Consider the following 27992-nt stretch of genomic DNA (forward strand, 5'->3'; position numbering starts at 1 on the left):
ATTTTTGTGTTTTATTTTTGTATTAAATAAACCTTTATTTTTCACTCTGCATTTGGGTCCTGATCATAATAATAATATAGCTCGTTTTTAAATGAACTTCTCCAATCGCACCATCTCCCTGCGCCTCCCCTTCAGTGCCCTCGCACTTTGGGAACCACAGATGTAGTAGTAGGCGGTGGCGTAGTGGGCTATTGCACAGAACTGGTAAGCAGAAGGTTGCCGGTTGGACTCCCACAGACACCACCACTGCGTCCTTAAGCAAGGCACTTAACTCCAGGTTTCACTGGGGGGATTGTCCAAATAATAAGTGCACTGTAATTCGCTTTGGATAAAAGCATCCGCCAAGTGCATAAATGTAAATGTAATTTTGTTCTGTTGTGGCGTCTTCATTTCGTCATGCTGTGGTTTATTTCAGTTGTGTTTTCAGCATTGCTTTGCTGATTTTGTTGTGCTGTGCACCCCTGGGCCACCATACTGACGTCATGAACTTTGCTGGAAATAACAAACGGCAGTGCAAAATAATAAAATGAAAAATACAATTAAAACTTGAGCATTGTCATTTGTACCGGAACCAGAAATGAACTTTAACATTAAAGGGCAATATTTGCTCCATGGATTTGATTTTTTTGGGGTGTTATTTAAAATTTTAAAGGACATTTTTTTTTTCAAACCATTTAAAACAGAAACTGTGTCTCGTCCGTTTATGTCAAATACTTCAATTTAATCAATTCTTTATTAAAAATACTCAAGACTGAAAATATATGACCTCTTACCCTAAGAATTAAATCAACATTAATTCATATTTATGCCATAATATGTGTAAATAATGTGGTCTATAATAGAATATTAAGAACTATATCACATGTAACAATGAAATAACAGATGAATTCATTACAAGGGCATTTTTTGCCCCATGTTTTGAATTTCGCGTCACCAAACCCCCCTTTATTTCTAACCTTTATGATCTTAATTTCTGAAAAATGAATAAATAAATGTAATATATATATATATATATATATATATATAATAAAAAAATAAATAAATCAGTATAGTCTGATCTGAGGCCTGTATTCAGAGAGTTTATATCCTCTCTCTGGCAATTGTAAGTTAAATAGCTATAAATAAATCTCAAGTTTCGAGTTTTATAAAATATGATTCAGAGATATCATCTTTTCTCCTCCAGTTTTGTTGTGTCTATCAGACGTCATTGGAGCATCCGGGGCGCGTCCCCGCTTCAGCGCGCGCACAGTGAGGCGGAGGAAAGGGGCTGCGCGCTCCCGTCAGCGGACACGCTGCCGGTTACAGCGAGGCGCGCTCCTAAACCCCGCACACTGCACGCGTTTCAGGGTGGATCGGGGTGTTTTTTGTGCTGCCTCAATGGAATTCTTGATTTGACAAGGATTTCCCCGTTTATGCGTCCGGATTGAGTGACGTTGACACACAAGACTCATTTATTTCTCACTTAATTCATTGGCATCGTCTGGAATATTTTCCCAGTTTCTATTTTAATGGCTGAAGGTTCCAGCCTGATTCTTCATTCTACAGAATAATCGCCGGAACGCAACGCTTTTGTGTTCATGTAAATGATGCTGGCGTGCGTAATCTACCCGGTAAACGCGCAGCGGAGATAGCGTCGCGTCCGCTCTGGTTGATGACTATAGCGGATTTTACAGATCAGAATAAAAGAACGCGTGAGTTCGATTACCGGTTTGGAATAAAAAAAACAAACAAAAAAAAATGTCTCTCAGTAGAAATATCGAGCTCGAGCACTTTGACGAACGTGACAAGGCGCACCGCTCCAAACGCGCGTTGGGCGGTTCGGGATCGCAGCAGGGTTCCCGCGCGAGCAGTCTGGTACCGAGTCCCGCGCACAGCGCCAACTGCAGCTTCTACCGGACGCGGACGCTGCAAGCGCTCAGTTCCGAGAAACGCGCGAAGAAGGTGCGCTTCTACCGGAATGGAGACCGGTATTTCAAGGGGCTTGTGTACGCGGTGTCAAACGACCGCTTCAGGTCACTGGAAGCGCTGCTGGCGGAGCTGACGCGCTCGCTCGCGGACAACCTGCACCTGCCGCAAGGTGTGCGCAACATCTACAGCGTGGACGGGTCGAAGAAGATCGCGAGCCTGGAGGAACTCGTGGAAGGTTTGACATTAGTGGAAATATCAGCTTATAATTCTGTCCATCCATCCATCTGTTCATCTATTTATCCATCCATCCATCTATCTATCTGTTCATCTATCCATCCATCCATCCATCCATCCATCCATCCATCTGTTCATCTATCCATCCATCCATCCATTTATCTATCTGTTCATCCATCCATCCATCCATCCATCTGTTCATCTATCTACCTATCTATCTATCCATCCATCCATCTATCTATCTATCATCCATCCATCCATCTATCTGTTCATCAATCCATCCATCCATTCATCTATCCATCTATCTATCCATCCATTTATTTATCTATCTGTCTATCATCTATTTATCTGTTCATCAATCCATCCATCTTTTCATCTATCTATCTATCTATCCATCTATCCATCCATCATCTATCTATCTATCTATACATCCATCCATCATCTATCTATCTATCTATCTATACATCCACCCATCCATCCATCCATTCATCTATCTATCTATTCATCCATCCATCCATCCATCCATCTATCTATCTGTTCATCCATCCATCTATTTATTTATCTATCTGTCTATCCATCTATTTATCTGTTCATCAATCCATCCATCTGTTAATCTATCCATCAATCCATCCATCTTTTCATCTATCCATCCATCCATCCATCATCCATCTATCTATCTATCTATACATCCATCCATCCATCTATCTATTCATCCATCCATCCATCCATCTATCTATCTGTTCATCCATCCATCTATTTATTTATCTATTTATCCATCTATTTATCTGTTCATCAATCCATCCATCTGTTAATCTATCCATCAATCCATCCATCTTTTCATCTATCCATCCATCCATCATCCATCCATCTATCTATACATCCATCCATCCATCCATCCATCTATCTATTCATCCATCCATCCATCCATCCATCTATCTATTCATCCATCCATCCATCCATCCATCTATCTATCTGTTCATCCATCCATCCATCCATCTGTTCATCCATCCATCCATCCATCTGCTCATCCATCTATCTATTCATCCATCCATCCATCCATCATCTATCTATCTATCTATACAGCCATCCATCCATCTATCTATCTATCTATCTATCTATCTATCTATCTATCTATCTATCTATCTATTCATCCATCCATCCATCCATCTATCTATCTGTTCATCCATCCATCCATCCATCTATCTATCTGTTCATCCATCCATCCATCCATCTGCTCATCCATCTATCTGTCCATCTGTCCATCCATCATCCATCTGTTCATCATCCATCTGTTTATCCATCCATCCATTTATCCACCCATCCATCTATATGTTCATCCATCCATCCATCTATCTGTTCATCCATCCATCCATCTATCTGTTCATCCATCCATCCATCTATCTATCTATTCATCCATCCATCCATCCATCCATCTATTTATTTATCTATCTGTCTATCCATCTATTTATCTGTTCATCAATCCATCCATCTGTTAATCTATCCATCAATCCATCCATCTTTTCATCTATCCATCCATCCATCCATCATCCATCTATCTATCTATCTATACATCCATCCATCCATCTATCTATTCATCCATCCATCCATCCATCTATCTATCTGTTCATCCATCCATCTATTTATTTATCTATCTATCCATCTATTTATCTGTTCATCAATCCATCCATCTGTTAATCTATCCATCAATCCATCCATCTTTTCATCTATCCATCCATCCATCCATCCATCATCCATCCATCTATCTATACATCCATCCATCCATCCATCTATCTATTCATCCATCCATCCATCCATCTATTCATCCATCCATCTATTCATCCATCCATCTATCTATCTGTTCATCCATCCATCCATCCATCTGTTCATCCATCCATCCATCCATCTGCTCATCCATCTATCTATTCATCCATCCATCCATCCATCCATCCATCCATCATCTATCTATCTATCTATACAGCCATCCATCCATCTATCTATCTATCTATCTATCTATCTATCTATCTATCTATCTATCTATCTATCTATCTATTCATCCATCCATCCATCCATCTATCTATCTGTTCATCCATCCATCCATCCATCTATCTATCTGTTCATCCATCCATCCATCCATCTGCTCATCCATCTATCTGTCCATCTGTCCATCCATCATCCATCTGTTCATCATCCATCTGTTTATCCATCCATCCATTTATCCATCTATCCACCCATCCATCTATATGTTCATCCATCCATCCATCTATCTGTTCATCCATCCATCCATCCATCCATTTGTTTATCTATCTATCCATTAATCTAACTGCCCGTCCGTCCGTCTGTCACACTTTTACACTAGATTTATTTAAAATGTTTACTATCCATTCACAATGCTGTATTTTTTAATTGACCGAAAGTCAGCACAGTTATCTGCCCATTCTGATCATTTCAAAATTGCCAAAAATTGGTTCGTAAATTAATATATATTGGCAACATATCGGTCTATCAATCAAGATACTAAAGCTCAGGTTACTCCAGGAGAATTTAATCTGTACGTGCAGACTTCTGTTAGTCACTTAAGATAAAAGCATCTGCTCAATGATTCATTAGTAATTAGTAAATTAACACGGTAAAAGTCACAGTGCTGGTGTGTGCAGTCTCTCTTGATAGTTTGATCGATTAGTCATTTTTTCTGCCGGTGAATCTGAATATGAGCTCAACTACAGCGCTCAATTATTGCTTTAAAAGAACAAACAGCACAACACGATCAATACCACAAACCTTTAATGCATTTGCATTGGCTGATTTTGGTTATCACTGATAGATTTGTGTTAGTGAGCACATTAAAATCTGGTGTCAACTCAGGATAACCTCTTGCACTGACCCTGACATCAGGACAAGAGTTATACAAAAACCCTCCATCCGGTTTACTGTCCAAACATTGGATAATCTTCATTTTGTAGGCTCAGTGCGCTAATGTGATGAAACATGTTGGCATCTGCCTAATTTGGCTAGCTTATAGTGATAGATACATTTGTGCCAAAATAACAGTTTCATTGGATTCACAGCTTTTGAAATCATCAACAGAACTGGAATATAAAATAATTATGGTCATCCAACAGTTCTTAAGGTTCTTTACTGTTATAATCACCATACATATCACTATGAATAAATTCAGGAATATCTATATTTGCCATCCATTTCCAGCACCTTGGACAGTGTTCAGTCTTTATAATGGTGAATTAAAGATGTGTAGAAGTTTCAAAGACTCTGCTGACACATGCACGAGAATCACACCGTTTCACAGCAGATATTCTGGTTCTTCTAGTTCAACATTTGGACTCTTGCACCCTGAAGAAATTCCATATGAGCTGTACAGATGTTAAACACTCTTCTGTGACTCTAGGTGAACAGAAAATTACAACTTCCAGGAGCTCATGAGATTAGTTTATATGCAGCGGACGATTGCGTTATCCCGGATTATAGTATTAAAGGACAGATAAAAACAGATGCACGCATTCACACCTGGCCTGTATTGATGTTGCTTTGACCCATGGGACCGTGTTGTCATGATGAGCGGGGTCAATCGGATAAGTGATTTTGCAGAGAAACGAACCTGAACTCAGCAGAAATATCACTGCATGCACAGCTATGATGTTTACAATCTGAATGCACACTTCCAGAGACGGTTAATGGGTAATGAACTCTAGCTGGTTTCATTCTAATGCTAATCCAGACTATAAGTAATAGACGGGCTCTTGCATACTGACGAATAGTGCACAGTAAGACCAGGAATGTGTATTAAGAATGTAAACAGCCACCCCTGGAGTTTGCTAGTTTGCTAGTTCGAATCCCAGGGCATGCTGAATGACTCCAGCCAGGTCTCCTAAGCAACCAAATTGGCCCGATTGCTAGGGAGGGTAGAGTCACATGGGGTAACTTCCTCGTGATCGCTATAATGTGGTTTGTTCTCGGTGGGGCGCATGGTGAGTTGAGCGTGGATGCCGCGGTGGATGGCATGAAGCCTCCACACGTGCTGTGTCTCTGTGGCAATGCACTCAACAAGTCCCATATGGTCTAGCGGTGAGGATTCCTGGTTTTCACCCAGGCGGCCCGGGTTTGACTCCCAGTATGGGAAGCTATTCTCACTTTGGGGGGCAGTGGTGGCTCAGCAGCTAAGGCTCTGGGTTACTGATCAGAAGGTTGGGGGTTCAAGCCCCAGCACTGCCAAGTTGCCACTGTTGGGCCCTTGAGCAAGGCCCTTGACCCTATCTGCTCCAGGGGCACTGTATCATGGCTGACCCTGCACTCTGACCCCAGCTTAGCTGGGATATGTGAAAAAAAGAATTTCACTGTATAATGTGTGATAAATAAATATAATTATAAATTATTATTATAACAAGCCACGTGATAAGATGCGCGGATTGACGGTCTCAGACACGGAGGCAACTGGAATTCATCCTCCGCCACCCGGACTGAGGCGAATCACTACGTGACCACAAGGACTTAAAAGCACATTGGGCATTCCAAATTGGGAGAAAAAAAAAGAATGTAAATAGGATGTTGACTAATCTGTCATTTTCTCGTCTACCCCTTTAGGTGAGAGTTACGTGTGCGCCTCTAACGAGCCCTACAGGAAAGTGGACTACACAAAGAACGTCAACCCTAACTGGGGTTCTAGGCAGGCGGGGGCGGGGCCTGTGGTCGGGGCGGGGCCTGTGGGCGGAGCCGTGCGTCAGGGGGCCCAGCACATGATAGGGGAAGCAAGGGAGAGTAAAGACTTTATCAAACCCAAACTTGTGACGGTGATCCGGAGCGGCGTGAAGCCTCGGAAGGCCGTGAGAATTCTGCTGAATAAGAAAACGGCGCACTCGTTCGACCAGGTGCTCGCCGACATTACAGAGGCCATCAAACTGGACTCGGGTGTGGTGAAGAGACTCTACACACTGGACGGTAAACAGGTGTGTGTACATTCTAATGATTGACCAATATGGGTTTTTCAATGGCTGATTTAGATATCTAGAGCAGAGTTATTGATGAAGAAATACTGTGGGGTCCCAAAGTCTGAGACCTTTGGCCGGGTCTAAGAGGGGGCTAGGGGTGGCATTGCCCCCCAGAAACTTCTGATGCTCACGCCCTGATTGACGGCGAAACGATTAACATTGCCCCGCCTAAACATACAAGTGCCCCGCCAAAGAACGCATCCAAACCATATTAATAATCAGTGATGTTTTTCCGATTTATGTCTGAATATATACAGAAAGTTTTGAAATTTTGAAAAATTCTAAACAAAGTAAAATAATAATGTAAAATGAATAAGAAATGTCAGATTCTGCTCTATTTCTAGATCACTAATCAAATATAAGTACATTAGTGTCATTTATGATGTGAACTGTTTTTACAAATGGTCAGACTGAAGTTCTGTGGAACATTCTCGAATTATGCTAATGTTCCAGTTCAACTTTTCACTAAAATTGTTATGCTGATAATATGAATTGTAATGAGATTTTTTTATTAACCTTATGCAACTCCACACACACTTGCGTGGCTTCGCTATACCCAACGCATGATTTAAATTCATTCAAATTAAAGGGTTAAACTTTCGACATAAGGAGTCATGTGACAAAACAGCATGGCGCTGACCACAGCGGAGTTTGTCTTTGGGAGAAACGCCAACAAAACTACATCTGGAAAGAAACCAAATTAAGTTTTTACATTGAAACCTGTTTGAGTCAAAAGATTTGTGTCTCTAGTTTCATTTGATATGCCATTTTAAAAATTTGAGCGATTTATCGTGAAACGGCATGCTGTTAAACACAATGTACACTAATGTGTACAATAGCACAAGGTTTACATAAGAAATCCTATTTTTACTGTGCATTAAGAAAAAATGTGTCTTTCAGAGGCTTTATTTGGAGTTAGGATGAAAATAAGGTGCATTTCAAACTGTTCTGAGACCAGTGCAGACAGACAGCACACTGGAGGTTAAGTCATTCACTAAATAGGGAGCAAGGGAGCATCCTATAGCTCTCTATGCAGTTAAGTGCATTCACTCCTAAAATCTGATCAAAAGTTCAGTTTCAGGCTGCAGATGATGTTTGGATCACTCAACATGTTTGACAGACATGTGACAATGATAATCAGTACATAGATTCAGAATTTATAATGTATCATTTTATTTTAACATGGTTGGCAGTGATTGGATGATGCTGGACATTACTTTGAATCAGAATTAATTATGGTAATTTCTGATGTAATGTCTGTAACATCACAAAAACATGAATAATCAACACTCCTGGACACATAATAAACTATTTGACTTTCTATAGCTTGATATTATTTAATATTTCACAACTTAGTCCCGCTGTCCACATATGTGGACATACATTATTAGGAAAACTATTTGCTCTAGAATTATAATTTTTTGCATGTTAATTAGGTTACAAATCAAAAAGGGAAATGGAAAATGCACACAGCAGTCACTCTTGGGTCTCAGGAGTTAAAATAGAAAAGAATGTGAGGTCTGGTCTCAGACTTTGGACCCCACTGTATATAATCAGTATAATATTTCATGATAGCGAATGAGATGTGCATAAAATTGGAGATATCAAGTATTGATGGCCAGTTAACCGATCTGGTCAATATTCCGGTCTATCACTAATACGTCCTATTTATTTATTATATTTGGACGTGTGCATTTCCTCTCAGCAGCCTGAAAAGCGTTTATTTTGGGCTGCTGACTTCATAAGATCAATATTAAGCATCGTCTGATCACAGCTAACGGAATATCACTGAAAATCTCCAGTGTTAACAAAATATTGTTTATGAGAGGTTTCGAAGCTGTAGATAAAGACAATCAGCACTTTACACTTTAAAAACAAAACTTAAAATGTAGAGTTAGAATAACTGCCCTGGACTGACCTTGTTGAGATTACTCAATTATCCAAGTTTTTTTTTTTTTTTTTTTTTGGCTGAACTTGTGATAAGTTATTGAAATATTTTGAAAAACTATATATAAAAGTTTACTTAAAAGTATTTAAACAACTTTCCATCTTAAGTTGACACAACTTTAAATTTTAAGGCAGCATGAACACTTACTTTTTAAGTTGAAACAACAAGATTTTTTACAGTGTACTGATTATGTCGGAAATCTGTAAAATGATTTTAAAGGAATATTCCTGGATCAATACAAGTTAAGCGTTATCATCATTTGTGGCATAATATTAATAACCACAGAAAATAATTTTGATTCGTCCATCAATTTTTTTAAAACATCACGTTTACAGTAATGCACATACAATGGATGTTAACGGGACTGTGCATTAAAACAAACACAACTGAAGTCATGTGACCTGCACATATAGTCAATGCTTTGGGTCAGTGTTGGCTAATCCAGGGGTTTTCAAACTGGGGTCCGCATAACATTTCAGAGAAAATGGAAAACATTTACTGTTTGAAATACAAATATGCACATTTCAAATGACTTGCATATGTAACATTACTGTAAAAAATATTATTTATAATGCATTGTAAAGGCATTATAAATGCATTATAATGAATTTATAATGTCTCATAATATACCTTATAATAAGTTATAACTTCTCATAAATAATTATAACTACAGTTATAATACATTATAGGACTTCCCCTGTTTATAGATATACTTTAGAGTATAATGCATTATAATGAATTTATGTCTCATAATATACCTTATAATAAGTTATAACTTCTCATAAATAATGATAACTACAGTTATAATACATTATAAGACTTCCCCTGTTTATAGATATACTTTAGAGTATAATGCATTATAATGAATGTATAATGTCTCATAATATACCTTATAATAAGTTATAACTTCTCATAAATAATGATAACTACAGTTATAATACATTATAAGACTTCCCCTGTTTATAGTTATACTTTAGTGTATAATGCATTATAATGAATTCATAATGTCTCATAATATACCTTATAATAAGTTATAACTTCTCATAAATAATGATAACTACAGTTATAATACATTATAGGACTTCCCCTGTTTATAGTTATACTTTAGTGTATAATGCATTATAATGAATTCATAATGTCTCATAATATACCTTATAATCAGTTATAACTTCTCATAAATAATTATAACTACAGTTATAATACATTATAAGACTTCCCCTGTTTATAGATATACTTTAGAGTATAATGCATTATAATGAATGTATAATGTCTCATAATATACCTTATAATAAGTTATAACTTCTCATAAATAATGATAACTACAGTTATAATACATTATAGGACTTCCCCTGTTTATAGTTATACTTTAGTGTATAATGCATTATAATGAATTTATAATGTCTCATAATATACCTTATAATAAGTTATAACTTCTCATAAATAATTATAACTACAGTTATAATACATTATAAGACTTCCCCTGTTTATAGTTATACTTTAGTGTATAATGCATTATAATGAATTTATGTCTCATAATACACCTTATAATAAGTTATAACTTCTCATAAATAATGATAACTACAGTTATAATACATTATAAGACTTCCCCTGCTTATAGTTATACTTTAGATTATAATGCATTATAACTGCAACATCTAATGTTAACGCAGCAGAAGTTAATAAAGTTAATTTAATAAAAGTTAAACATGTATAAGTGCTGTATAGTGTAAACAGTTAAAAGTCTTTATGATATGATCATATTATAAGTGTTCTCTGTCTGCTTTAAGTGAATTTACAAAAAGCAATATCTTCTTATAAACAGCCATAACAAACTTATAACATACAATACAAGTCAAACATATATAATGCAAGTTAATTATAAAAATAAATCTCCAAATTTGTTAGATTTTATTTATTTATTTATTTTGGTGTATTTACATGTTTGATCAACAAACATATTTAGAGTTTCTGATATATTTTTATCTTGTAGCTTTACAAGTGTTTTCCGTAATATCTCAAAATTTACATTGTGTGTTATTTTGTATTTTGTGCATGTGTAATGATTATAACTTGCAGCATGACTTGTAATGTTTTATAACCACTTAATAATATCTGATGGATGTTTATAAGAAGACATTGCTTTTGTCACTTTATTAAAGCATACCTATTATATATATATATATTACAAATATATAATTCATTATAACTTCTGCAGATAAAATTGGATGTTGCTTGTGTTATAATGCATTATACTCTAAGTTATAACTATGAATAGGTAAGTATTATAATGTAATTGTGGTTTTAATTATTTATGAGTTATAACATATTATAAGGTGTCTTATGAGACATTACTAATGCATTATAATTATGGGATTTATAGAAAGTATTACCAAAAGTTACAACGTCAACTAATACGTTTAAAAGTTAAATGTTATTTTTAGAAAATATTGTCCACATATTTTAATTATTTATTTTAATACAAAGAAGACATAAAGGAGATCTGTCTTTATAATGTTAAATATTTAAAATATATTATATTTTCCCACACAGAATAAATGGATCTTTATGCATGAAAATATAGAGCTACCTTAATATTTTAGGAAGATATCAAAATATTTAAAAACCCCTGAACTAACTAACTAGTTGTCTACAGGAGACAAATTAAACATTAAAGGTGCTATAAAAAAAAAAAACCTCCTAATATCTGAAATAGATTCCTGAAATAAATGTTGTGAGATATCTCACCGGTCTCTGTGACAGCTCTAGACTCTGTAAACAGAAAATAAAAATGTGCCCGTGGTCAGTGATGCCTTCAACCTGTCAATCATTTTGCACGTTCTCATAGTATTGTAGTTGCAGTGAATTATTGAGGCTTAATGCCATTTTTATGCCATGTTGTTCATAACAGTTGTCAGTTGAGGGCGCTATTTTGCTGCTGTTGCTTTTGACAACCGATTCTGCTCCTGTCGGTCTCAATAAAACTCATTTGGTATCTTTGGAGTGCGGCGTTTTGGAAAGGGAGGCTGTGGCTAATCCAACGGCTCAGTTCTAGAATGGCTAAAATCGCTTACAGCACCATTAAATGAGACTTTGAAGTGTTCTCTTGACTCTCAGGATGTCACAGCGAGTCTGACTGATTTCAAATGGCTGAAAGCTCTAGAATGAGAGAAATGTGTATATTCTAGAATTTCCTTGTCACACATTGTTGTGTATCCCATAATTAGAGCAATGAGTCTGGCTGCAGGCTGGTTGCCATGGTAACCTGCTTGCCCTGTTCACTTGAGTGAGTCCCAATGAATGGCTCAGCAGTACAATGTGTGTGTGTTCATCTGTATGCCACACACCTCTTACTGCAGAGACTAGGGGGTTTCCTCCAAAGACCATTTGTTTCTGACCAGACAGTGTGTGTGTGTGTATTTATATTTTGTTCTTAAAAGTGAGCTAAATCTGACAAAACCTCTCTTTGGGGTTTTGAATAAAAAATAAAATAAAATTAAGCAAATTGTTTTCTTTTTTACTTCTAATAATGCAAAAAATAGTCTTTTAGAGTTTAATTTGCTTTATATAAAAACAATAGAAATCTATGATATGTCCTCATTTTGACAGCCGTGTGTGTGATTGTACTAATAGCAGTAATCATGTCGTCATGGCGACAGAACCTCATTGATTATGAAATTTCAGATTTGCATCTTTGTAAAGGGCAACGTTAATTTCTGACTTCATTTTCCTATAATGCTTTTTTCCTCACCGACTGACCGTACGTGTGTGACTTTTAAAGGGACAGTTCACCCAAAAATGAAAATTCTCTCATCATTTATTCACCCTCATGCCATCCCAGATGTGTGTGACTTTCTTCTGCAGAACACAAATTAAGATTTTTAGAAGAATATTTCAGCTCTGTAGGTCTATACAATGCAAGTGAATGGGGACCAGAAATTTGAAGCTTAAAAAAGGACATAAAGGCAGCATAAAAGTAATCCATATGTCTCCAGTGGTTATACCTCTTCAAAGGGGGGCGCTATATCACAGGAAAAGTTACAATATACATAAGTCAGGCATATGTGGTGTCGTTTGAAAGCTTAGAATCTGAACTTTTCAGAGATAACCATCACTTCTGCATTTATGCTACTTAAAATAACAAAATAAGTCCTCAAACATTTACCTCACAAATAAGTGCCACCTAGTGGTTATGTGGTAGAAATATTCATATGAATATAAAAGTCTTTAAAATAGCACTTAAATAGACAAATCATATATCAAATGAAAGCTCTTATTCTCAGGAACGTGACTGTATAGCTTTGTTTTGTTACACTAATACGACAGTTTGAAAGATTGTCAAATGAATCACAAAGTGAAATATGATATTTGTAAGACATCAAATACAAACATCTCGTTTATGCACTGATAATTGCTGCTGTAAGCTCCAAATAGCTAAAAAGTGTCTGTATTAAAAAAGTATCTGCTTTTACCTTAGGAATTACTTGTCTGTGAGCTTGCTTGTGTGAATAATCCAATGTTATATCTTAGATGTCCAGAACAAAATATGCAGTCCAGCAGGAAAAGCATGCTAATAAAATCATCTGAAAAACAGGGTTTTCACTATTAATGATAAAATATCATCGTAAAGGGAAGGATCTCAGCTTTCTAATGACACCTAGATTGATCTTCTAGTCCACTCAGAGGCTGAGATATTCAATGAAATAACAAGGGTGGAGCTTGAACTGAAAATTAGACTGAATGTCTATGGACGAGCACATCTGTGAGGGCTAAAATGTTTTAGAGTGCCACCTACAATTCAGACTGGCATTTTGTGACAGAAGGTGAAAGAGGAAAAATTCTTTTTTCTAGTACTTCCTGCCATCTAGTGGAATAAAATAAGACTTTTTTGGAGGGAGACAAGGTGAACAGAACCAGAATTACATGCTTACAAAATTAGGATTCTGGGTTCTGAAAAAAAATTAGACAAATTTTTATGCTTCAGAGTTGAAGAGGTTAATATATGCAATCACTTTGGGTGAGAAACAGATACATTTTAAGTCCTTTTTTACTATACTGTAAATCTTTACTTTCACTTTCACATTCTTCTTCAGTTTTTTTGGCGATCATATTCTTCGTGCATATCGCCACCTACTGGGTAGGAGGAGAAAGAAAAAATTACATGGATAAAGTAAATAAATATATAAATCATATTTGCTAATAAATCATAACAGTCCAGTAGGTGACGATATGCAAGAAAAATGCAAATTGACAAAAACAAAAGAAGGTGAAAGTGAAGATTAATAGTAAAAAATGACTTAAATATTGATCTGTTTCTCACCCACACTTATCATATCACTTCTGAAGACATGGAATAAACCACTGGAGTTGTATGGATTACTTTTATGCTGCCTTTATGTGCTTTTTGTAGTGTCAAAGATTCGGACCCCATTGACTTGCATTGTATGGACCTGCAGAGCTGAAAATTTTAATTTTTCGGTAAACTATCTCATTAGTAAGATTTTGGTGAGATTTTATCAAGTCTCCCTCTGTGTCTGTAGTTAACGAGTCTGCAGGATTTCTTTGGCGATGATGACGTTTTCATTGCGTGTGGTTTGGAGAAGTTCCGTTACGCTCAGGATGATGCTGCCATTGGACATGCAGGGAAAAGCGCAGCGGCGGCGTTCGTTAATGGTGAGACAGACACATACAAGAGATGCACAGTCCTGTCTGTCTGTCTAACACAACACCTGTCTGTCTCTCAGAGTGTAAGAAATCCAGACCATCAGTTCCACCCAAGCCATCTGGACCCAGAAGTTCTGGAGTGCCGAGATCCAAATCGCCTGTATCTGGTAAATCATATTGCATTTTTTTTGTTTGTTAGGTATTGCGATATTAACCCTCCTATGGTATTCGGTCATTTTTGACCAAAATACATTTTCCTAATTTAATAAAAATTGCTTACTTTTTCTGAGCAGTACAAGACTAAGTGACGTTTCCTCCTTTTGCCATCTGAACATACAAAAAAATAAAATTAATTGGGCTTGATTCGATAAGTCTAAGTGGCCATAAAAAATACTCCTTTGGTATTCACGGTCAAAATTGACCAACCATTGAAAATGAATGGGAAAGAAAAAAAACAGAGCAATTTTTTTTTTACTGTCAAATACAATCAATAAATGAGCCACAATGCATAAAAAACAGACAGAAATTACAGGGTGAGACTTTAAAACATCCTCAGTGCAAAAAATACACACCCACTCACACACACACACACGCACACACACACTTACACACAAATGAACTGGTGAGACTATAACACAGAGTGTTTTTTTACATTTGTCAAATAAAACCAATAAACCAGTCACAATGCTGAACACACACACTCAGAAATGAAGGTAACACACTCACAGTGCACACACACACACACACACAGAATCAGGTCATCAATAAGTGGAGCTCTACAGCCATCTTTTGGTCATTGTTGACATTACAAGTCATCTGTTGTTTTCCAGCTGATGACAGCAATCTGAAACCCACACACACACACACACACACGCACGCACGCACGCAGACACACACACACACACGTTTGCAAAATACAATTTTACTATAGAAAGTTTGAAATTGCAAAATGTTTACTCTTGATTCTTCTGTATTTTGCAGTTCATTCCTGTTTCTTGATGTTCATTTTCTTGACATTATTATGCATTTACTTTTGAGTTATTACATTTTTATGTTTGAAATAGTAATATATAATTATGCTTATTCTGTGTCTTCTCTTTGTAACACCATGGTCAGGTTTGATTGCAAACATAATGACATTAACTGCAAAAACTGACACTTCAAATCAATTTTAAAATGCTAAACTTAACAAATAAAAGGTTACACATCTGACCCTTCCAGTCAAAAATGACTGTGAATACCAAACGGAGGTGCCATTTTTCAATACCATAGAAGGGTTAATAGCATTTTTGGTGTTTTCGATGTTCAAAAACACATTACAGAAGGAGGAAAAAAAATGTCTTTGCCTTTCTGTTTTTCTTTATTCACCTTCCCAATTTCTGTTCTGTTCTCATGCTGGTTGATTGGCGAGATCTCGTCTGTATGCATAAGAAGTGCGCCAATCAGAATGGCAAATTAAACATCACAGTATTCGGAGTTTCAAAAGCAAACTGTGATTTAGAAATTGAAAATATTTCCAATTAATTGCACAGTCCTAATACCGAGGTGGCCATCAATTTTGATTGGTGCTTTTGCTTCCTTTTTCTCAGCCAGTGAGGCTCCACGGAGTCAGTCTCCACCAGTGAGGTCATCGAAATCTCCAGGCAGCCTCAGAGTACGTGTGTGTCTGTACTGCTATAGATCTGTTGTATACATGTATACAGCGGCCCACTTGAGCCACACTTAAAAATATGTGTCATTGTATTAGATAACAAAATATCACTGCAAGTGCCATTAAATTCTGCTAGAGCTTTTGTTTTGATATCTTATCAAATTCATTATCATTCAGACATTTTTAAGTGTATAAACTCATTTTATGGCCACTTTATATTGTATATCAGTGTATTTTGACTCTCTCGATTCTCTTCTGCAGGCTTCTGTTCATCAGTTGTCTCCCTCTTCATCCCCCACCAGAGGCCTTCATGATGAAGAAGACCTCAGTCCAGAGGGTAACACACACACACACACACACACACACTAAACCATATTAATGTTCATTATTGTCCTAACAACATTCTGTCGAGTTGTGTTGGGTAGCTCCACCCACAGTGACATCTCATTGGTCTGAAAATGGTACTTTAAAACATAACAAAAATGTTCTGATTGGCTGTGATTTTGATGTTTTGCACAGCAGTTTTCCTCCCATGAGGACAGAAGAATTACTCACATCATGCCTGGTTACACTGACATGAATCAATTAGTAATCATCCAAAATTGGGGCCTGGGTATCTCAGCGAGTATTGGCGCTGACTAACACACCTGGAGACACGAGTTCGAATCCAGGGTGTGCTGAGTGACTCCAGCCAGGTCTCCTAAGCAACCAAATTAGCCTGGTTGCTAGGAAGGGTAGAGTCACATGGGGTAACCTCCTTGTGGTTGCGATTAGTGGTTCTCGCTCTCAATGGGGCGTGTGGTAAGTTGTGTGTGGATCATGGAGAGTAGCATGAGCCTCCACATGCTGTGAGTCTCCGCAGTGTCATGCACAATGATGCGCGGATTGACGGTCTCAGAAGTGGAGGCAACTGAGACTTGTCCACCACCACCCAGATTGAGGTGAGTAACCACACCACCACGAGGACCTACTAAGTAGTGGGAATTAGGCATTCCAAATTGGGGAGAAAAGGGGATAAAATAATAATAAAAATAATAATAATTATCCAAAATTAATTTTATCCAAAGCGACTTACAAATGAGGAAAAACACAAGCAATTTACCATACAGGAGCAACAATATTAGGACATGATGCAAGTGTAATCACATTTTCTCTCTTTGTATAGTAAATGGTAATGAAGTTCAGTCGTCTGTCATCACTGAGAAATACAAAGTGGGAAAAGTCATCGGAGACGGAAACTTCGCAGTCGTCAGAGAGTGTGTGAAGAGGTACTAAGACAGCACACATACACAAACAACGTGACAAAACTAATGATCTGAAATCATCAGATATGCTCTACAAAGTAACCGAATGTATAATGTTGTATGTATTAAGCTGTGAATTGTGAATGATGTTTTGTCAGGTCTACAGGTCAGGAGTACGCACTGAAGATCATAGACAAAGCCAAATGCAGCGGGAAGGTGAGACTGGAGTTCAATCATTAAATATGATATTTTTGTGTTACTGTGAATCATTCTGTGCCTTCTGAGTAGAAACATCTGCCTTTATCAAAAGCCTCTCAGGCCACAGAACAGTAATTAAATGCACAGTATTTGTTCCATTTCTGTAAACAAGTCTTTCGCGCTGAAAAAGTGGATATACTTGCAAAGACGAATACAATTCGAATAATGAAATCCAATTAAAATAGTTAAAAATCATAGGAAATGATTTGATGAGGGCAATTTTCTGTCCTGTGTTGACGTATTATCTATTGAAACAGGACGTTTGGGCAGGACATACAGTACAGTATCATGAGTTTATCGCTTGTCAGATGCAGATGGTATTAGGGGTGAGACTTTCTCATTTTAGAGAACATTTGATTGAATAACAGTTTGCATATGGGCCTATTTTTGTCCATTCTGTAAATGTTAAATTTGTATATCTGCTTATTATGTTGGCTTGACTGTCATTATACTAGTTTAGGGTTTATTTTAAATCCCTAAACCAAGACCAAAATTTCTAACACTAACTCGTCCTACAGTTTTCAGTCTACATCCACCAAACTTGGTACAGACCTGCAGACTGTTCTGGAATATTGTGCCATGTCTTTTCTAACTGATCGGACTTACGGTTTTTGTACAGCAGACAATTAAAAATCAGAAATATCCCATAGACTTACAGTCATGGGAAAAAGAAAGTACACCCTCCTTGAATTCTATGGTTTTACGTATCAGGACATAATCAAAATCATCTGGTCCTTAACAGGTCTTAAAATTAGGTACATACAACCTCAGATGAACAACAACACATGACATATTACAACGTGTCATGATTTATTTAACAAAAATAAAGCCAAAATGGAGAATCCATGTGTGAAAAACTAAGTACACCCTTACTGCTTCCATAGGAATTAAGAGGCTAAGTAGTAGCCAGGTGCTGCTAATCAAATGCCCTTGATTAACTGATCATCAGCAAGTGTGACCACCTCTATAAAAGCTGAAGTTTTAGCAGTTTGCTGGTCTGGAGCATTCAGGTGTGTGTTAACACAATGCCAAGGAGGAAAGACATCAGCAATGATCTTAGAGAAGCAATTGTTGCTGCCCATCAATCTGGGAAGGGTTATAAGGCCATTTCCAAACAATTTAAAGTCCATCATTCTACAGTGAGAAAGATTATTCACAAGTGGAAAACATTCAACACAGTTGCCAATCTTCCCAGGAGTGGACGTCCCAGCAAATTCACCCCAAGGTCAGACCGTGCAATACTCAGAGAAATTGCAAAAAACCCAAGAGTTTCATCTCAGACTCTGCAGGCCTCAGTTAGCATGTTAAATGTTAAAATTCATGACAGTACAATTAGAAAAAGACTGAACAAGTATGGTTTGTTAGGAGAAAGACTCTTCTCTCTAAAAAGAACATGGCAGCATGGATTAGGTTTGCAAAGTTGCATCTGAACAAACCACAAGACTTCTGGAACAATGTCCTTTGGACAGACGAGACCAAAGTGGAGATGTTTGGCCATAATGCACAGCTCCACGTTTGGCGAAAACCAAACACAGCATATCAGCACAAACACCTCATACCAACTGTCAAGCACGGTGGTGGAGGGGTGATGATTTGGGCTTGTTTTGCAGCCACAGGACCTGGGCACCTTGCAGTCATTGAGTCGACCATGAACTCCTCTGTATACCAAAGTATTCTAGAGTCAAATGTGAGGCCATCTGTCCGACAGCTAAAGCTTGGCCGAAATTGGGTCATGCAACAGGACAATGATCCCAAGCACACCAGCAAATCTACAACAGAATGGCTGAAAAAGAGAAGAATCAAGGTGTTGCAATGGCCCTGTCAAAGTCCAGACCTCAACCCGATTGAAATGCTGTGGCGGGACCTTAAGAGAGCTGTGCATAAACAAATGCCCACAAACCTCAATGAACTTAAGCAACGTTGTACAGAAGAGTGGGCCAAAATTCCTCCACACAATGATGGTGCGAGACTGATAAAGTCATACAGAAAACGATTACTTGAAGTTATTGCTGCTAAAGGTCATTCTACAAGCTATTGAATCATAAGGTGTACTTAGTTTTTCACACATGGCTTTTCCATTTTGGCTTTATTTTTGTTAAATAAATCATAACACGGTGTAATATGTCATGTGTTGTTGTTCATCTGAGGTTGTATTTTCCTAATTTTAAGACCTGCTAAGGACCAGATGATTTTTATTATGTCCTGATACGTAAAACCATAGAATACAAGGAGGGTGTACTTTATTTTTCCCATGACTGTACATTGACGGAATGTTCAAACAGGTCAACGGAATGCTCGTTAATTCAAACTCCATCTGTCAAAAATTCAAATGTAAACAAACCCACAAAAGTCTTTGATCTGCTTTAAGTTGCTCTCTCTCTCTCTCTCTCTCTCTCTCTCTCTTTGTTTGTTTTGTTTTGTTTAAACTTTCAGACAAGGCTTTATCAAGCCAGCATCAAAGTTTGTATTGACAAACTTGATCTATCTAGTTATAACTTTTATATAAGTTCATTTGTGTCAACTTTTAAGAGTACACTAGCATAACCTCAAAACTAACAGACATGAACTAAAAGACACAAATTTCCAATTTCGATCCATATGAGAATCTTGAGTGCAGTTTTGCAAACAAAATAGTTTCCAGTTAATTATGTTGGCTTGACGAAGCCAACATACTGTTATTCTACAAACCTGGTTTAGGGGTTTTTAAAATCCCTAAACGGAGTGCAAAATTTCTAACACTAACCTCCTCTTAAAGCTTTTAAGGCTACGTCCTCACTAATAAGTTTTTGTTTGAAAATGCATCTTTTTCTCTACGATGGCCTTTCTTTCACACTGAGACGGCGTTTTCGTCCAGCGAAAACTGAGCTTTTCGAAAACGCTCTCCCAAGTGTATAAATTTAAATATGCTGTCTTTGCAGGGGCCTGGGTAGCTCAGTCGTAAAGACAATGGCTACCACCCCTGGAGTTCGCTAGTTTGCTAGTTTGAATCCAGGGCATGCTGAGTGACTCCAGCCAGGTCTCCTAAGCAACCAAATTGGCCCCTGTTGCTAGGGAGGGTAGAGTCACATGGGGTAACCTCCTCGTGGTCACTATAATGTGGTTCGTTCTCGGTGGGGCGCATGGTGAGTTGAGCGTTGTTGCCGCGGTGGATGGCGTGAAGCCTCTACACGCGTTATGTCTCCGTGGCAACGCGCTCAACAAGCCACGTGATAAGATGAGCGGATTGGCGGTCTCAGATGCGGAGGCAACTGGGATTCGTCCTCTGCCACCTGGACTGAGGTGAATCACTACACCACCACGAGGACTTAAAAGCACATTGGGAATTTTTTTTTTTTAAATGCCGTCTTCGCGATGTAGTGTGGGCAGGGAAAATGGAGATATCTGAAAACGATGACATATTTGTTGTCATGCGACGCAGTTATGTGATCCATTAAACGCAAAGCAATCAAGATGGCGGTGCCTGCTATCCACGTTGATAGCGTTGTTAAATGTTATTTTTTACAACATTTACATTGGATTCATTCAAAGGCGGCGGGAAGTTTACTCAGAATTGCTGTCCGGCGACGGAACATGAGGACAGTTGCATTTCAGAACGTACATGGAATGGCGATTTTTCGCATGAGCATTAAAAGTTTTCATACGGTTCAGTGTTGACGAGAAACATTTGGAAAATGCTTGAAAACGGCAGTGTGGATGGAGAGCGTTTCGAAAACAAAAATGCAGTTTTTAAATGTATCCGGATTAATGCAGATGTAGCCTCAGATCTTTGATCTGCTTTAAGTTGTTCTCTCTCTCTCTCTCTCTCTCTTGTCTTGACAAACTTTATCTGTCTAGTAATAACTTTTATATAAGTTCATTTTTGTCAACTTTTAAGAGTACACTAGCATAACCTCTTTCAAAATTTCTGACTATAACTCCTAGAGCTTTCAAGCTACTTCCAGTAAACTTTGCACAGACCTTCAGACTGTTCTGACTCAGGTTGCTCTGATTTCTCTGATTGATCGGAATTACGGTTTTCGCACAGCGGGCGATCAAATATCCCACAGACTTACATTAACGGAATGTTCAAACCAGCCAAAACTATTCTAACTCCAAATGTCAAAAAATTTAAACAAACTGCAAACCATCTCTCTCTCTCTCTCTCTCTCTCGCCTTGTTTTCTTTCTTTCAACCTGTCTGTCTGTTACCTTCAAACGTATTTTTTACAAGGCTTTGTCAAGGCAACATCAAAGTTGGTCTTGATGAACTTCACCTATCTAGTTAACATTCAGATTATTGCCATACATTTTTTCTCATTCACTCATTAAGCAAAAAGTGAAAATACACACCAGAGATTCTGATTGGTTTCTTGGTATATCCAGGAGCACCTGATAGCCAATGAGGTGGCGATACTGCGGCGAGTGCGACACCCCAGTATCATTATGCTAATAGAGGAGCTGGACACGCCCACTGATCTGTATCTCGTCATGGAGCTCGTTAAGGTAAGATCAGCTGATCAAAACTAACGATTTTAATGGAAATAACACACAAGTTATGAGTTAAATGTCACACTGGCATCCCATGCATCACGTGCATCATCTGACATATGGAGATATTGACGTTCTGTTGCTATAACAATTTGTGTTGCATGTGGGCGGGGTTTTGGCAGGGTGGTGACCTGTTTGATGCAATCACTTCCTCTACGAAGTACACGGAGCGAGACGCCAGTGCGATGTTGTTCAATCTGACCGGAGCACTCCGATATCTGCACAGAATGAACATCGTACACCGAGATATTAAACCTGAAAACCTGCTGGTATTTAAACACAGATGCATATACACATAAACACACACATAAATCTTACCGCTCATTTATGCACATATACAGCATACTGTATGTACAGTATTACAGTCCTACAGAACCTGATTGAACACATGCATGTCTGTTTCTGTGTAGGTGTGTGAATATCCAGATGGCACTAAGTCACTGAAGTTGGGTGATTTTGGTCTGGCTACAGTCGTGGAGGGGCCGCTGTACACCGTCTGTGGAACGCCCACTTATGTCGCCCCCGAGATTATCTCAGAAACCGGGTAAATGTGATATTCAGGGTTGGGGAGCGATGCTATTAACGGGTCCACAAAAATGTATTTCGACTCATCCCTCCTTTTCTTTAAACGTGTGTTCCAGTGAGACGCTTACAATGGAAGTCAATGGGGTCAATCTGTAAACATTAAAATACTCACTGTTTCAAAAGTATAGACACAAGATATCAACAATATGTGTATTAACATGATTTTACTGTGATAAAATCACTTACTAATCACATCTGTGGAAAGTTATGGACAATTTTACAACTTTGTTGCCATGACGACGTAACGCTGTAAATCCCCGTAACCTGACAGACACCATAATGCTGATAAATCTGATTTTATCACAATAAAGTTGCATAAACACGCATATTGTGTACGTCTTGTGGATATAACTTTGATTATTTTAACGTGTACGGATTGGCCCCATTGACTTCTATTGTAAGTGTCTCACTGTAGCCTCGATTTGTGCTTTTTTGAAATAAACGAGGGACGAGTCTAAATTATTTTTTGTGGTAATCAACATTACGCCACAAATGCTGTCGGTTATGCTTAGCTTGTATTGAAGCTGGAATATTATTTTAATGCTGTTACACTGATTTAGTTCATTCATAAATATATATAAAAAAATATATGTACCAAATAAATACTGCTTTTTGTACAATTCAATTATTATTATCTGAATATGAAAAGATATTGCCCCCTTAAGTAGTTTCAAAGTAGTAAGCTTGTTTTTGTAAGTAACCTGGAGCATATATATATATATATATATATATATATATATATATATAAAATATTACAATATATACCTGTATATATATATATATATATGTGTGTGTGTGTGTGTGTGTGTGTGTTTGTGTGTGTGTAAAAAAAATATATATATATATATACAGTTGTAACAGGGTTAAAATGGGCAAGGAGGAGGCAGGAACCGGTTGAACAGTCAAAGTAATATTTAATTTAAACAAAAAGACACAAACGCAAATACACACACACACGGCAGCTGCATGTGGCTCTCTCTCTCTCCTGAACTGCCACATCCGGCCGCACTTATCCCTCTCCTCGGCTGATTAGCCCGATTGGGGGCCGGCTGTACACACTCACGGCCCGGCCCCGCCCTCCTCCTCATCACACTCCTCCCTCCTTTGCCTCAGACTGGGGAACCCCCGGCATGATGTACATCCCCCCCCCCCAGCCCTTTTGGTTGCGCCTGCTGGCAGGCTTTTCCCCACCTCTCTAGAGCTGGGGAGGGGAACAAGGGGAAGGGAAAATAAAAAAATAAGGAGAGGGAAAGGGCAACGCGGAGCGACAGTGAGAGAGAGAGAGGAGAGAGGGAAAAACAATTGCTCGCCGGTTCCCAGACATGCTGTTGCCTGGTCCTCGATCACTCCTCCACCCTCTGGCGGACGACAGCCACTCCTCCTCCGGGCGGACCGGAGTGAGTCCTCCGACCTCTGGCGGCTGGAACGCCTCTCTGCGTTCTGGCGGCCGGTAGCGAACCCCTCCGCACCAGGCAATGGCTCTACCGCTCCAGGCGGCTGGCAGCGAGCCCCTCTGTCCCCAGCGGACGGCAGTGGTTGCTCATTTGGGCGGACGGCAGTAGCGAGGACTCCACGACAGCGCATCCCTCCTCCTTCCCGGGTTTCAGCAGTAACCGATAGTTCCAAAAAGCAACTATCGCCACCGATTAATCCATAAAACCGATATATACCTTTAACTTGGTGTGCTGTTAATTTACTTTTTTAACAGTGTGGCTTGACTTGACTGTAACTACTTGAAATTAGAGTAAATGGCAGCTTGACAAACTAAAGTTTTAAAGTAGCTTCAACTAAAAAAACTGAAGTTTAAGAGTGGATGCACACGTTTGTTTAAGGTTTAATTTGTTTCAGGTACGGTCTAAAGGTGGATATCTGGGCTACGGGCGTGATCACATATATCCTGCTGTGTGGGTTTCCTCCGTTCCGCAGCGAGAGAAATCAGCAGGAGGAACTGTTCGAACAAATCTTACTGGGCAGATTGGAGTTTCCCGCTCCGTACTGGGACAATATCAGCGCCTCCGCTAAGGTTTGCGAACACCATACACACATATTAATAATAAACACTCACTTTTCCTGGGTGCTGCATCTTCAGACATGATTTACGTGGTAAGCTGGATAACCTGAGATAGTAAGTCTGCCACTGAGCAAGTTTGAGGACACAAACCAGTTTAATGTGGTCATGTGCTCCATGGCGGCAGCTGATTGGTCCAATGTGTCTTTTGCAGGATTTAATTGGTAAAATGCTGCAGGTGAATGTTGGTGCTCGTTACACGGCTGATGAGGTGCTGGAGCACCCGTGGGTGCAGGTGAGGGGTGTTCGCATAATTTAATTTAACCCTCCCCTGGTATTGAAAAATGACACCTTCCTTTGGTACTCACGGTCATTTTTGACGGGAAGGGTCAGATGTGTATCCTTTTTTTTTTTTTTATAATGATAATGATAAAAAAAAAATTTGTTCCCTGAATTAAGAACAATAAAATTATGCATTTCTTTTGGGATTTTTTCTTATTTACATTAAAATTTCTAAATTTTAACATTAATTTGCATAAACAAATAATCAAATAAAAAAGCAAAAAAAACTAATAATAATTACAATTCAGAACCTACACTTCTATAAGTTGAAACATGAAGAAAATATGAGATTGTGACATAAATTGGAGGCAGATTGCTGCTATCTGGTGAACAAAATATAAATAACATGAGTTGAACACCATGTCATGCCAGTAACAGCCAGTAGATGACTGTAGACACATACTGTGTAGTCTGATGACTTGTAACCTAATTTTACATTTTATTACAAGATATGCATTTGGATATATATTATTAAACTATTATTTGTCAAAGTTTAGCATTTTAAATTGATTTGAAGTGTTAATTTCATTATGCTGCAATCAAACCTGACCATGGTGTTACAAAGACACAGAATAAACATTTTTCTACCAATGATTAATTTCAAACATAAATATTTAATAACCAAGTAAAATTCATAATAATGTCAAGAAAATGAACATCAAGAAACAGAAATGAACTCATATTAAATTCAATTAGAGTATAAAACAGAAGAATCAGAGTAAATGTTTCAAACATTCTATAGTAAAAAAATTCTTTTGCAAACGTGCGTGTGTGTGTGTGTGTGTGTGTGTGTGTGTGTGTGTGTGTGTGTGTGTGTGTGTGTGTCAGATTGCTGTCATCAGCTGGAAAACAACAGATGACTTGTAATGTCAACAATGACCAAAAGATGCTCCACTTATGGATGACCTGATTCTGTGTGTGTGTGTGTGTGCGCTCTGCATTGTGAATGTGTTATCATCTCACCCATTCATTTATGAGTGTGTGTGTTTAGCATTATGACTGATTTATTGGTTTTATTTGACAAATGTAAAAAAAAAAGCTCTGTGTTATAGTCTCACCAGTTCATGTGTGTGTGTGTGTGAGTGTGTTTGTGGGTGTGAATGTTTTGCACTGAGGATGTTTTAGAGTCTCACCCTGTAATTTTTGTCTGTTTTTTTTCTGCATTGTGGCTGATTTATTGATTGTATTTGACAGATAAAAAAAAAACTGCTCTGTTTTTTGGTCTTTCCCATTCATTTTCAATGGTCGGTCAATTTTGACCGCGAATACCAAAGGTGTCTCTTTTTTTTTTAACGACCACTAAGACTTATCGAATCAAGCCCAATTTGTTTTGTATGTTCAGATGGCAAGTGAAGGAAAAGTCACCAAGTCTTGTACTGCTCAGAAAAAGGAAACCATTTTTATTAAACGAGGAATATTTATTTTGGTCAAAAATGAAAAATCTCCTGTGATGCATGTACATACACTGTTGGACATTGTTAGTTGACAAACTATATCAATTAGTGAGAGTGTGAAAAATGTTTTAACAAGACTTTTTCATGATCGTGTTTGTGTGTTTGCAGGACGATGCAACGATGGACACAAACATGGCGCGTGAGATAGAAGATGAAGTTGAATCAGAAATCACACATGACACTGAAGCAGAGCTCCCTCATGGTAAACCGTTTTACTATGGAACTTTTTGTAATTATATTATTGATTGATATTGAAGATTGATTTAGACAAATTAAGCAGGACATGCTTTACAAATATTGTGTGTGTATGTGTGTGTGTGTGTGTGTATAGATGACACCTGGCAGTAGCTGATAAATATCTGGAGGTGCAACAGAAACAGCAACCCTGAACACAAAACCTCAAAACACCAACACTGAGACCAGACCAGGCCAGACCAGACCAGACACACGGAGTCCATCATTCTCACTGTGAAAATCATTTACTTTCTGAGCATTTTTGTTTCATTTCCATTAAAAAAAAAAAAATCTAAACATTCTTAAAACAAGATAAACTTAACAGAAAAAGATTCAGTCTTGTTTTCAGTGAAATCTCACTAAATTTTGTGGGTTTATGCTAAAAATTGCCATTGGGGTAAGAAAAATACTCTTTTTTTCAATTTGGATTCTGTTTTTCTTTTTCACCCCACTAGCATATCATTTTTTCTTGGTATAAGCATAAATGTTACAAAATTGTTCTTGGATTTCTCTAAAAATGATGTCAGTTATGTCATTTTGCTTCTCAAGTAAATTTATCTTGTTTAAAGAATGTTTTTACTGGAAAACAAGACAAAAATATTAAGAAAATAGTTTTGTTTTTTGCACTGTACCCCCCTCCTGTCTGGCTCTGTTCAGAATAGCATACTTGCATACTTCTCATACTATTTCTGCAGTATATAGTATGTATATTGTGTGCAGTATGTACATTTTCTGTATGTGTGAATTACATGGATTTGTTAAATGTGCAGTATCCCACAATGCAGTGCTCTCGACCTGAACTTCCATCTCTAGTGTGATGAATGATCTGGAAGTCATTTTTGCAGTTTATTATTTGATCAAATGGGTATTGTAAAGTTAAAGGGATAGTTCACCCAAAAATGAAAATTCAGTCATTGTTTACTCACCCCTGTGTTGTTA

The 27992-nt window shown here is 37.9% G+C and overlaps 1 protein-coding gene and 1 non-coding gene across 2 annotated transcripts; both read left to right on the top strand.

Moving 5' to 3' along the window:
• Window positions 1–1342: 1342 nt before the first annotated feature.
• LOC127420277 (serine/threonine-protein kinase DCLK2-like) lies at window positions 1343–27933 on the top strand. The gene is made up of 15 exons (XM_051662386.1): window positions 1343–2143; window positions 6739–7100; window positions 14628–14760; window positions 14832–14918; window positions 16341–16405; window positions 16664–16739; window positions 17568–17670; window positions 17805–17862; window positions 22266–22385; window positions 22553–22699; window positions 22841–22974; window positions 24864–25038; window positions 25238–25318; window positions 26928–27021; window positions 27151–27933. Exons 1-15 carry the CDS (start codon window positions 1738–1740, stop codon window positions 27165–27167), a joined length of 2058 nt encoding a protein of 685 aa, XP_051518346.1. The 5' UTR covers window positions 1343–1737; the 3' UTR covers window positions 27168–27933.
• Window positions 6206–6277, top strand: trnae-uuc (transfer RNA glutamic acid (anticodon UUC)). The gene has a single exon. It is a non-coding gene; the product is annotated as a tRNA-Glu (tRNA).
• Window positions 27934–27992: the final 59 nt, after the last annotated feature.

This window comes from Myxocyprinus asiaticus, chromosome 29 (genome assembly GCF_019703515.2).
Source record: "Myxocyprinus asiaticus isolate MX2 ecotype Aquarium Trade chromosome 29, UBuf_Myxa_2, whole genome shotgun sequence".
Taxonomy (NCBI): Eukaryota; Metazoa; Chordata; class Actinopteri; order Cypriniformes; family Catostomidae; genus Myxocyprinus; species Myxocyprinus asiaticus.

Coding starts and splice junctions, on each gene's coding strand:
- LOC127420277 (XM_051662386.1), top strand. CDS start 1,738: ATGTCTCTCAGTAGAAATATCGAGCTCGAGCACTTTGACGAACGTGAC. Junction 22,386..22,552: donor TCGTCATGGAGCTCGTTAAG/GTAAGATCAGCT, acceptor GGGTTTTGGCAG/GGTGGTGACCTGTTTGATGC. Junction 22,975..24,863: donor GAGATTATCTCAGAAACCGG/GTAAATGTGATA, acceptor AATTTGTTTCAG/GTACGGTCTAAAGGTGGATA.